The sequence below is a fragment of the Peromyscus maniculatus genome, chromosome 11 (genome assembly GCF_049852395.1).
Source record: "Peromyscus maniculatus bairdii isolate BWxNUB_F1_BW_parent chromosome 11, HU_Pman_BW_mat_3.1, whole genome shotgun sequence".
NCBI lineage: Eukaryota > Metazoa > Chordata > Mammalia > Rodentia > Cricetidae > Peromyscus > Peromyscus maniculatus.
The window spans coordinates 50,399,387-50,413,145 of record NC_134862.1 but is presented as its reverse complement, the minus strand read 5'-3'; the positions used below and the strand labels follow the sequence as shown (position 1 = coordinate 50,413,145).

Sequence of the window (13,759 nt, the reverse complement as noted above, 5' to 3'; positions counted from 1 at the left end):
AAAACACCATCCATATTGTCTTGATTTACACCAGAGTTAAGGAACCAAGTAAACCCATGATGCTAGGTGGATTGATTCCCTCCAGTTGATGCTCCAAATTCCTAAAAATGAGGTGCTTACAAAGAACCAGGAGAAAAGCAAGGTGCTGATCACAACCTCACTCAGGTTGTTGGCCTGCAAGTTCCCCTTGGTTGCTGGAAGGTGCTGGCTGCTCTTTGCATTCCCTACTCTTAGTGGTTTTGCTCCTAGCACAGCCTTACTTATCACATGTGCAGCTGGTCATCTTTGGAAAAGGATGAGTCTGTGACATTCAGAGATCATCTTTATCCAGAATAGTTTTGCATATAAGAGCCAAATACTTCCCAAGTTTGTTGTGGGATGTTCTGTATGTCAAATGTGTTGCTCTGATTGGTTAATAAATAAAACACTGATTGGCCAGTAGCCAGGCAGGAAGTATAGGCGGGACTAACAGAAAGGAGAATTGAGAGAACAAGAAGGCAGAGAGGGAGACACTGCCACCCGCCGCCATGACCAGGACGATGTAAGGTACCGGTAAGCCACAAGCCATGAGGCAAAGTATAGATTTATATAAATGGGTTAATTTAAGGTAGAAGAACTAGATAACAAGAAGTCTGCTGCAGCCATACAGTTTGTAAGCAATATAAGACTCCATGTGTTTATTCGGTTGGGTCTGAGCAGCTGCAGGACTCGTGGGAGAGAGTGATTTGTCCTGACTGTGGACCAGGTAGGACCAGAAAAGCTCCAGCTACACAGGTTCTAGATGGACATGAGTGTTCTGAAGATACCATCCAATGCAGTAAAATAAGCCAGCCTCTGTGGGCACCTGCACTTATGTGCACATACCCACACAGGCATATAATTAAAAAGAAAAATTTTATATAACTGCTTTTATATTTATTTCCTAATATGTCTTTTTAAAAAGCCACAAGACTAAATCTAAGAAGAGAGATTTAAAAAATAAACTTTTCTTCATAATTCATTTAATAACCGAACTTTCTAGAAATCAGTGGAAGTTAAATGGTCAATTTCCAAAGGCAAACATAGCACATGTGTATCTTAACTAGGGATAGAGACCAAGAGTGAAATTCCAATGGTGAGATGGAAGTGATAAACACAGTGCAAAGATTATGGCTTTATATTCATGTTAATTACTTCGGTCTTTATTCTATAGTAAGGGGATACTTGGGATTATTTTATTTAAAACAGATTTGATTTTTTGAAGGGTAATTCCAACCATAATTTAGAAAAATAAAAATGGAGGAGGGATGATTGTGTTTGAATGATGCAGTATAGTAGTTCATATCTAGGGTGATATGTGATTGCTCTGGTCTAGAGAGGCAGGGATGAGAACTCAGATTTGACAAACTTTGATGGAGCAGAAATCATACGACTCTGAAGAGGTGATGAATGAGAAGATCAAAGACGTGCCCTAGGCTTTTCCTTTAGTCAAATGGATTGTCTTTTTCTGAATACATATGAAAAGATGGTTTTATGTTAATGTCCTGAAGACATGTCAATTTCAATATGTGGTATACAATCATGAGCATAATCAGCTAAGTAAAAATATGACTTTCAATCTAGAACTACTTTTGGACTAAAGGGTCTTTGTAGCATCTGTTTCTTAGTCCATGAGCACAGAGCTGATTGCTCATCATATTAAAAATTAGGATGATGTTGTGCCTGTAAAGTTTGCTTTGTAAATACTTATGTTAATGGCTACAGCAGAGTCTTCCACTGAGCTTTGGTCAGATAAGCATCTTTTTGCTGTTAGAGGAGGTAACTGCAGAGACTCTTAACTGCTCAAAGTGCTGAGAATAAGTGACTATTAAATACACAGCCTTAAATAGCATGTCTAGACATCCTTCAAAGGCTTAGGGAACATCTCTGAAGAGGTAGAAGAAATCATTACAGAGCCAGAAGAAGGGATGGAACATTGTGGACAGCCATCCTTCTGCATGACATATCCACTGTGCTCGTGAACACAGACCAGCTGAATATTATTAGCAAAAGACCTGCACAAGATTGAGCCTATCAACATTGCCTCATGAATAAGAAAGGGAATCAAAAGGCTTTACCCCTCACTGCAGAGAAGATGTAGGCAGCTAATTGTTGTAGAGAGGGAGAGAGAGATGTCTTCTTCCACGGTTTAACCACTGATAAGTTATTCATGATCCTATAAGTACCCCCTCATCTGTGCTTATATCAGCAGTCCCGAGTAAACTCATTGGATAACCAAAAAGGGAGCTGGAAGTCATGAAAGGAAAATGGGGACTAGTGGGAATGAAGAAGCAGACCAGAGTGAGAAGAGGGAAAAAAGAGCATTAAGGGAGGGACAAATAATTTCAAAATATATTACGTACTTGTAGGAAAATGTCTTAATGAATGTTATTATTGTTCATAGTTAATAATACACTGATAAAATTGGGACCGAAATATATCCACATATATGATATATACATCCACTTTGGTATTAAAAACTATTTTTAATTTCCTCACATAGATACTAAGGACAGTGATTTCCTGTCCTTCAAAGCCATCTGAAGTGAGTCATAGCTCCAAGAATGAGCTCAACATGTACTATGCAGTAAAGCAGTCTATGACATGCAGCAATTCTTCTGCATGGTGGTAAAAGATTAGACCAGTCATAACTTCATTATTTTGGTCTGAGAGCACAATTTTTGCCTAGTCACAGCACTAGGAAGTTGCTGCTCTGCTTAGTGACCAATCACTTTGCACTGTTTAGTCAGGAATTGAGGGCTGTGGTACTACCACTGTCAGATGAATCCAGAGCATCTGGAGATCAGGTCAATATTGTATGCACAAAACAAATGACTAACCCTTGATCATCATCTATGTTTTGTGGTTTATGATATGATAGTATTGGCTGAATTACAAAGAAACAATTGATTTCAGATTCAGATGAAAATTACCTTCCATCTATGATGCAAAAAGATGTTAAATTACTTGGCTTGCTCATATTGAGGTTATGTGAACTCAGTAATTGCTTTCATGGTTATTCGGTATAAAGAAGTAAACAAACAAGGTGTAAGAGAAATTGAAGGATGTCAGAAGAGCATAACTAGTTCAATATTGAAAAATTGTCTGAATGCTCAAATTATGTGGTAGGGCAGATATTCTTGGTCTCTTTTAATAGTGGCTGCCTAAGAATTTTATAAATCTTACAAATACTACTTTAAAATACTAAAATGTTGCTTCTGTAGGTTGTTAACAACAATCTTACTACTAGTTGGTTGCCTATAGTACATATATATTAAGCATTTTAACAAAATGTAATAAAAAAAAGTTACAGAATTGTCCCAAGTCCCAAAATAACAAGGCTGGCCTCAAACACAGGGATTTGCCTACCTCTGTTTCCCAAGTGCTGGGATTAAAGGCTTGTGTCACCACTAAACTGCTACGAAAATACCATTTTAAGTAAATAAAATCATTTCATTAAATGAATGAAGTTTCCACAGTAATACAGTGCCCTAGAAAAAAACTTGAATGACAGTGTGATACTAATTATCTAACGTTTTCATTGAACATATAAAGTTGAGGGACTTTAACATCTACAGATATCACAAGCATATTGGTAACTTTGCATAACTTAACAGTTAAATTGCTTGTTGTCAAAATATGTGCTGAAGATTTTATATTCAAAAACGACCAAAAAGAAAAAAGTTCTAATGAACTTACTTTTTAACTCGTACCAGTGACTCTGAGATGACTGTTCATTCTTCTGGTTGCAAATTGGATTGCAACATATTACCTACTGCAAGGATCAATCTTGAATTATCTCAGGAAATGAGTGAGACTTGTTCACACCAACTTGGAAGATATTGGTGCTTCAAAATAAAGAGCTTTCCCCCTTTCATTAGCAGCAACAAGACAAGAACATACACTTTATTATCCATAAAAACATGTTTTTCAATCCGAGTTTCAGTCATTTCACAGCTTGTTCCTTGCCAGAAACTTAAAAGTCAATTCATTAAAACTTTATCACCAGCTATATCATACTCAGCCCAAGGACATTTGAAATCATAGTGTTTTGTCAAGTAGATACTATTTTCCTTGTAGTTTATGTAATTTTAGAATTCTTAATAAAATAATTAATAATTTCACATTATTCCAAAATTTTGAATATTTATTTTATAGTGAATATAAGTATATATATTCTTCTGTTTATTTCCTTTTTTTGGTTTTATGAAAGTGACCTCAGCTTTGGTGTCTTTTAGCCCTGTAATTAAGGCTTTCGCTTTCTTGCTGTCTCTAAGGTGTGTCTGCCTGTGGCCAGTGACCCGACTTTCACATTGCCTCATCTCCAGCAGCATGGTTTAGGTTCTTTCTCCTGCCCACCCTCTTCCTTCGAGGCATCTGTAAGATCGCAGCTTTCATGTCCTGAGGTTTCTTTTTGAACTATAATTAATTGTCCTCAAGCTTCTCTTTGAGTATCTTTGTTGTCCTTAAGTGATCTTAAATTCTTTTGTTGATGAAATTAAGAACCCCATAGGGTTCCTGATTTCCCAGGTATCATATGACTGTACTGAGATTCTTTAAGATTCTTTCTTGACTTTTATTTCTTTAATTGGCAGAGAAGAGGAACCTGTCACTGAACCCCTTGACAGCATTAGAGCATCAGGTCAATAATATTTCATATAAATATTATTAATCTTTTTCAACGTAAGGTTTATTCATTACAAAAATAGTCTCAATTTATATAAAAAGTAACTTTAAAAATTGACAACTTTATTATGACATTTTATTTTATATAAAAATTAAAATAGAATAGTAATGAGGAAAGTTAATTCCAGTAAATATGTAGAGTAAGTAATTACTTTGAAATGCACAGAAAAAGCATGGTAGCTTAACTGTTTGTATGTTTCCCCCCTCATTCTACTCTTAGCTTTGCAAATACTAGTTTTTCTAGGCTGACCATATATGTTGTACTGTTTTGTTTTGTTTTGTTTTTTTGTTTCTGCTGGGCTTGAGTGAACACCTCCTTCTAGTTAGTATCCAGACTGGCATTTGATAAGGTAGATAATGCAGACACAATTGCTTCTGTTTGTGTTTTGTCAAATCCATGAGTTCAAGTTTTGAACCAGTGTTTGAGTACATAAATTAACCTTTTTTATCTGAAGAAGTTTTGTCTCCTAACATTCCTTCCTTGTGATAGTTAAGAAATCTCTATACAGGACAAGGGGGAAATGCTGGTGGTGAATAATTAACTCTTAAGGGAACACAGGAATAATATTAGATTGGCTAGCAAAGAGAACATGAAAACTATGAAGTAGTATATGAACAGTATCCACAGCTTCAAGATAAAGGTTTTGGGGAAAAGCCTTTAGATTGATGCTCGGTTCATTTGAAGGCAGCACTTGGGATCTCATACAAGGGAAAGCAGCCACAACGTTGCTGGACTAGGTGAATTCGCTAGAGTTCTGCTCCAAGGTGCTAGAGAAAGGTACTCTGAAGCATGCTTGGCCAGCAGCACTTCTCCCAAGATCCACCACTCCATGTTGAGGGCATCCTTGACTCACAACGTGATAACCACTGTACATTACAATAGCCCTTGTCCTAAGTATACACCCCTTGGAAAAGCTTCCAGAGTGGGCTGGATCCCGGGACATCATACTGCTCCAGTAGCCAGTCCTTAGAGAGGATAGAACACGCCTTTCCGGGGACTGTCTGTGCCCACTGAGTTTCTGAGCATCATGGTTAGGATATATGGTAGACAGCATGAAATATCAGAGAACTTACAACCCACTGCTCCGTTGGCTCTGTTCTCTCCTAGTTCTTTCTATTCCCATGGCTAAGTCTGTGTCCTCATTACCTACACTGCAGGGGTCTTCCAGGAACCATAGCAACAGAAATAGGAAGAAAAATGTCTAGTGTTTGCCTGAAAGAAAGAACCGCACAACGTTTGAAACCATGTTAATTTTCCCTTAGGTAGTAATTTTTCCGGATTATATAAATAAGCATATGAGGACCCGACACTTTCTGTAAAGTATATTTCTCTTTTGGACCTCAAATAAGTTTCATTTCCTCCCCATAATCACTTCATTTTTTTTCTTCCTGTTGTGTACCTCTTTTCTTTCTCTACACATCTCTTCCCTTCTCTTTTCCTGCACAGTAATTATCCACAGGCTGTCGTGTGAAGAAGTAATTCAACAGTATTTTTCATTTTTTCCAATCAGCAACTTTCACATTTATTTGGGGTTTGATATATAAAAATGACAAGATACTTGAACAGTTTCAAACATAATTTGTCAAAACAAAGTTCTGCCATAAAAAAAACTAAGGGATTTTCATTATCATCAGAAATAATTTTATTATTATCTATTTTTAAAGCAATTCAATGAAACTGGTAGCAAAATGTCACACAGACAATAAACCAAACCAATTCTCGAAGGGCTAAGAGCATGATTACTTCATGTTTTAATCTTCATGTGCAAGTGTCATTATTTAAAAAAAACATCAGTTTGTTCAAAGTCCTTTAATAAGCATCATTTATTCTTCAAATAATCGGAAAGACTAGAAACAATCATTGTTATAGCAAGCAATATTAATTCTCTCAAATATTAAATTTGGACTAATATTCATAATCAAAAAATAATTACTTTAAAATTTATGAAACAAAATTTTTAGTTTTATAGGAAATATAGTCATATCCTAGCTTAAAATCCCAGTCTTAGCAACTGTCATAATGCAAAAATACTAAACTTCAGACCTCATTGGGAAATACAAGACTTTTAAAATCTGACATTTATTCCTAAAAGAACTGTAATGGAATAAAAAAATGTTAATCTAAAGAAAGCTCTTACTTTACTACTGATATCCAAATGTAAAATAAGTCAGTATATTCAATATGTTTTATCTATTGCATACATTAACTCAATTCTGCTTTCAATTTTAACATCATGTGGTGTTTTTCAAATGTATTTCACATTTATAATACACACATTTGCATACAATGTTGACATTTTAAGGCATGCTCTCAATTTGAAGTACCTTGCTTTAACCAAACTTCTCTGAAAACTAGAGAGCATCTCTGTTTTTTGGGAATGCTTCATGTTTTTCTCATTCTAAATTATAGGTAATGTAAAGTACTGGTAATAAAAAAAAATCTATATTCTCCAGTAAAATGGCTAGAAGATTTGATTTCACATTTTATGCTTCTATTTTTCTGTATGACTATTGGGAGGATGTTAGGCTTCATATTTTAAAAGAATTTATTTTCCTTTCCTATTATTTATTTTATGATGATAAGAAAGGAGAAAATATTTCATTTCTTACATGGACTATTTTAGGTCGCAAGTGTCATGCTCATAATAAAGAAAAAGATAAAAAACAGAATTTTTGTTTTTGAAAAGTACCAATATGTCTCTCATGGGACCACTTTATTAGTCTATTTGATTTGGCAAACTGTGTATGTATTCATCCTCTTGTGAGTTTTGTTGTATTTATGAAGAAAAAAATAGAGACTAAAGGCAAGAGTATTATTTATATTAAATATATCTGTCAAATTCTGAATAATTCATATTAAATTTAAAATACAAGAAATATCTGTGTTAATGATATTTTCCTTATAATGTTAAGGTATAGATATGTTTGATTATTTTCATATTAATCAGATTTTAAGTGTGAGTATTTAATATCAAAGACATTTGGAGAATGCTAAATGTTTTAAAGTGTTCCTGTGGTCCATAAAATGTATAAATACTCTTCTTTTAAACTTTGACCCATTTTCCTACTGAAATTTACTATATAGCTAAATGAAATATATTAAAGCCAACAGTAATGGAAATCATCACTGCTCATCTGATATATACAGGTGATATTCCAATTTTCACATTCATATTAGCTGAAAAGATATGTATTGTTTTCTCTATATTAGGTACTTTTTAGGAGAACAAAAATATTTTCTCTTAAGTAAACTTTTCTTGGCATAAAATGTGCATTAGATATGAAGTCACCAAAAAGCCCAGGTGATTAATATTTCTTTGTATTTTAGTGTCTTCTGAATAATAAACATGCTATGGATATCTTGGATTCTAAAATGAACACAATAATATATGGAAAAACAGACATAAATGACTCTAAAGATCTATTCTGAAGAAAACTATGATTCCTAGACAGAAGTCAGCCACAGAAGTTAGTGGTTAATCTCTACATAGAGATAAGCAGACATTCTTAGTGGGCTCAATTTTAGAAACAGCAAATTTAAGCAATATATTAATATATTTAATTATAAGGATAAAATCAGGCTTCAGTGCCCTTGTGATGCACTGAATATAGGTGGATTTCTTTGTTTTCATACAGTCTTAGTAATGTTTTAAAATAGGATGCATACAATTCTGATTATTCTTGAACAGTTAAATATCAGATTTCAACTTCTGTATTTTATATTCATTTTTCAGAATCTCCCAGTGATGAAATTTAAATAAATACCACATGAAGTTTCAAAATTATCTGTACTTCTGAGAGAATAGATTTTGTTTTTAAATAGAAGAAAAGTGAGAAACTGAGTACCTTCCAGTCCATTTCTTAGGACCATCTACAACATTTTAGTGATTTCAAGCAAGGTCCCCATAGGGAAAATAAGGTCTCTTATTTTCTTTCCATCAGAGTTGAGTTTCCTCCCGGGAGTCTTGAACAGTGGCATTGCAGATGCTGTTTTTCCTACTGGGTTCACTGTTTGGCAGGTAGGACAGTGGATCTGGTCGAATCAAGTATCTACCAGAGGAAAACAAAGCAGGAAGCTGTATTAGTAAACCAAGGTAAACTTAATTCAAAGTGTCACCTGAAATATTCACTTATTATATGTTCTATGTGTAAATTATCTAAACTGTTACTTTATACACAACCAACAGAAAGACTCACTGTAATTAGCTTGATATGATTAGATGATAAATGCTAGTGAATAAAGTATTTTGCTCTTTCCAATTATGATGCTTCAATTGGTCAAAGCACCATAATTTATTTATCTTTTCTACTTTCTACTATAAACACTGGCTACTTTCTATTGAGATCTACATCATAACCATCATTAGGTCACTACTTATTACTCGTGTACTTATTTTTATGATTCATACAATTAAGAATTTGTTGTAAGTGATTTAAAGAGCATTTCTAATTTACACAGTTAATTCTTGTTATGGAAAATATTATGCCTAGATAACATTTGGATTATCCAGAAAATTGTTCATCTGGTCTACGATCTGGTATTTAAGATAATAATACTGAAGCATAAAAGCCAATTTATATGTCTTTACTTATTCCTTTTGTTTGTTTGTTGATGTCGTTTGGTCTCATAATCTAGTTCTAACTAGCCTGGACCTCTCTATGTAGGCCAGGCTAGCTTCAAAATTGTGGGGATATTCTTGACTCTTTCTGAAACTTTGGGGGTTACATGTAAGAGCCACCATGTGATTCTTAGAAAATCATTCCTAATAAGTTCTATGAGTAAATAAGAAAATGTTCACTTGACAAACTCAAATGTTCTATTAATATTTGGATTTGTCTGGGGGAGGAGATTCTTCATGCTGTGACGTCATATGTGGCATTATTTATTACATTATTACATGCTACCAGTTCAGGGAGCATATGTAAAGAAGAGAAGGAGATTCTAAACAGCCCCTAAACAGAAGAGAACAGGGTAATACTCTATTAAGGGATTTGGGTTTAATCTTTTAAAAAAATAGACTTGAGAAATCAAAAGCAGGAAGACCATGCCAAACTTGCATAGGGTGGGTCGGGGACAGAGGAAAGACTGTTCCTGGTATATTTTAACAAAGGAGTTTGACTAAACACGTGGTTAGACAAGGAAGTAGTGGTAGGTAAAGCCATAAAGACAGACAGCACAGAGATAATGAAAACTATTAACTAATGGCTTTCTGGGATAGTCATGTTCCAGGTGAAAATGAAAGTGGAATTACATATAACTATAATAATTTTAGAAGGAAGTGAAAAAAGAGAATTGGGAAACTAATTTAATAACCAGTACCGAACAATGATTGTACTTTTCTTCCTGAAACCTGGATGGAAAAATATTCATATAGTACAGCCCTTATTAAGTATGATGAACGATAACCAAAAGCCGCTCAGTCCAGTTTCTTCAATCAAATAAAAGCTTAAATTGGTGTCCTTGGATCTATTAACAGAATTTCACTGTCTATGCACACTGCTTTCTAATTACTTGAAATTTCAAAAGCATTGTAAATCAATGAAGAAAACTAATAGCACACATTAAGCCATTTAACGACATTTCATCTAGTGATTTATTGTTTCAGAATCAAATTAATGTTGCTCTTTCATTTGGAATGAACTTCTAGAAGTGAGATTTTAGAAAAAAAAACACAAAAAGTACAAGTATAATTCATTATCCATTGATATTGTGACCAACACTGTTTTCTACAATATTATCATTACAAGCCAGAGTTTGACCAGAGCACATTCCTTTGGCTGTCCTTTGGTCTGCTACGTGTTGTAGTAAGTATGACAATGTGCCATAGCTTGAGTTCTGCTAAGCCTTCTGTCAATGCCACAAATACAATCACAGGAATAATGTTAGGACCATATTTTCATGGCACTTAAATTGATGTTTTTGCTTAAATTCAATAAAAATAAAAGTGTTCAAAGAGCAGGAAATTTCTTGCAAGCATGCTTGATTTACTGTATGCACTGTAAATAAATGTGGCTCTAGGCTAGAAAGTTTCATAATTCATTTGAAACAATAAACATATATATGTGTATGTATATATATGTATATATGTATACATATATATGATGGAAAAACATGTTCATACACTCAAGAGATTAACATATCAATGTTGAACAGACAACCATGCACAACTGTTGTAGCAGTCATAAGAAACTTAAAATTCATTATAAAATACAAATAAAGTAAGCCTAACTAAGAAAACCAACAGAACGGTCAGTTATGATTATTTAGAAAAGAATATTCAAATTAAGATATGAGGTAGATTAGAAATTTCTAAAGTTCCTTCTTTAAAAATGGGTTTCTAGGAAAGAAGATGTACAAGTACAGATGGTAGAGAAGAGTTACTAAATTTTCTTACAGTGGTAATCCAAATGATGTCTTAAAGACAGAGCCAGGTGTGTTATAACATTCTTCCACAGATTTCTGTCCTCTATAAATTCAACATCATTAGCTATAAGTTCTGACAGGACTGTGGGAACTCTAGTAACTTAAAATTATGCTAACCTGATTACAAAAATCTCCTATTTTCTTACAGTAAAATATATTGTATTTGATAATGTTAGGTTTAACTTAGGAATCTTTTCCAAGTTTGAGATAGGGATAACGTTATTCTTTCTATTATACTTTTCTAGTAACTTTTTGTGAAATGTTTTTTATCTTACCCTAAAACTGAACACTACCCCACAGTTTGACATCGACTATTTTTTTTCTCTATATACACATCTCTGTACAGAACAGGTTAGTCTTTTAAACTTTAGCATCACATATCCTTATGGATTTTAGACTTTTCAGTGAGACTCGAGGTAATAATGTAATCCTAAGCAAAGTGGGAAAAAGTAGAACAATTACAAGGCTTACATCTTGTAGAGTAAACTATACTACAGTGCTGTAGAGTAACCAACACAGCATGGTACTAACATATAAACAAGCACATGTATTTAGTCATCATTCAGTTGGCTGAATTTGCAACAGAGGATCAAGAACTTGAAGAGGAGATAGGATAATCTCCTCAACAAATGGTTTTGTGAAAACTGAACAAAACCTCAAAATTATATCCCTATGTTTTTTAACCACACACAACAATCATTTCCAAACAGGTGAAGGATTTATCTGTAAACCCAACTATAACTCTAGTAGCAGAAAACAGGAAGCCCTTTAGGACACGTCTTGACAAATATCTAGAATGAGCTTCCAAGGAAAATGGCAATAGCTTTTGCAGTTTTGACCACCACTGAGGCCCTCCTCTTCAATAACTTCTAGAAAAGTAATTCATGCCTGGCTCTAAAGTTTTTGTTTCATTATGCATGTCTTTTGGGAGCATTATTATTGCTCAGCTTAACTAGATAGAAAGATTATTGCTGAAGATACCACACACTTTGCTTTAGCATACCCAGTACTGGACCCCATATGCTACAATACCAGTGTACCAGGAAAGCTGTGCTCCTGCTACAAAAGTAGCATAGTAACTCTATTAACCAATCACCTTTTTGTTTGATTTGAGGTCTGCTCTGCAGGAGGGATTTCACAGCTGGTACTATAAAGCTGGTCAAGCCAGGTGGTGGTGATGCATGCCTTTAATTCCAGTACTTGGGAGGCAGAGGCAGGTGGATTTCTATGAGTTCAAGGCCAGCCTGGTCTACAGAGTAAGTTCAAGGACAGCCAAAAGCTACACAGAGAAACCCTGTCTTGAAAAAACCAAAATAAATAAATAAGTAAAAAAAATAAGGCTGGTCAAGTATTGGGGAGATTGTTGGTGTTAGATGAGAACTGAGTGATATAATGTTTCATACAAAATGGTTGTGAAACTGCCTTCTAAATGTTTATGTTTATATCCACATAGTTTTGTTATTGTTGAGCATGGTCAAAGAGTTTCTGTTTTTTCAGCAGGCAGAAGTCAAGGGAGTTATGTCACAGCCCAGAGACCTCACCAATAGCTGAAGAACTATTGGCAGTTGATGGCTGCTGAGCTACTGAGAGCCACTTGTCTTTGGGAATGCAGCCAATAGTACGTTGTCTATGCACTGCTAGGTGGTACATACTACTGGATGGTTCCCACAACCATGTGTATATACTAAACTCTAATTAGACTTGGAGCTAAAAGTGTGAGTAATAATAAAAGAGAACACAAAGGCAGAAGAGATACAGGTCGGATGGTTCCAAGAGGAGTTGGAGGGTAATAGTAGGGAGGATGTGATGACTATTTATTGTATTTTAAATTTTGAAGAACAATATAAAATTATTTAAAAATATTATAGAAGGCTATTACACACCAAAACAACAAATGTTGACTAGGATATTGTTACACTATCTACTAGAGAGGAAATCTTATACAACAGGTTTATTAAAAAGTTTAGTTTATCCTCAAAATGATAAAGATAATATCACCATGTACCCAGCAATTTTACTGCCAAGTATATCCTTAAGAGAAGTGAAAACATGCATCTATTAAAAGGTCATAATACCATATCCCAAGAGTCAAAAATCAGAAAGAAATGTTAAAGAACAATGATGCAACAATAAAATGTGGCCTATCTGCATTAAATAATATTTGGAAATTAAAACATTATGGTACTGCCACATGATTGATCCTTTATTATATTTTTTCAAAGAAGAAATAAAATAACAAAAGGATAAATATTAGGTGATATTATTTACTTGCAAATTTACTAGTAAAAGAAAACCTGTAATGATAGAATGCAGGCTAATAAGTAAGTACAAAACTAAGAGCAGGGAGATAGATGATGGAGATGGCTATCTTAAACCATCTGTGATGCAGGATTTCCTTAATGAGGGATGAAATGTTCCAAAATTGAATCATGACAATTTCTTCATAGCCATGGGAAATACTTAAAGACAGTAACTTCTATATTGAAAGGTATAAATTTTATGCTTATTTTATTCCAGTAAAATTATTTAAATGTGCCTTCTATTATACTACAAAGACATACAGCATAATTAAATTGATTCTTACAGGATAACAGAACCCAAAACACACAACAAGAAAAAGAAAAATTGGCA

General features: G+C 34.1%; 1 protein-coding gene across 2 annotated transcripts in view; it reads right to left on the bottom strand.

The window, feature by feature from the left end:
- Positions 1 to 6,068: 6,068 nt before the first annotated feature.
- Positions 6,069 to 13,759, bottom strand: part of Kcnt2 (potassium sodium-activated channel subfamily T member 2) — a 354,847-nt gene continuing 347,156 nt past the window's right edge. For both annotated transcript variants that reach the window (XM_006994959.4, XM_042258262.2), the window contains one exon: positions 6,069 to 8,754. In XM_006994959.4, the coding sequence (XP_006995021.1) occupies positions 8,643 to 8,754 (112 nt within the window). In that variant the 3' untranslated portion in view covers positions 6,069 to 8,642. The remainder of the gene's footprint in view (positions 8,755 to 13,759) is intronic.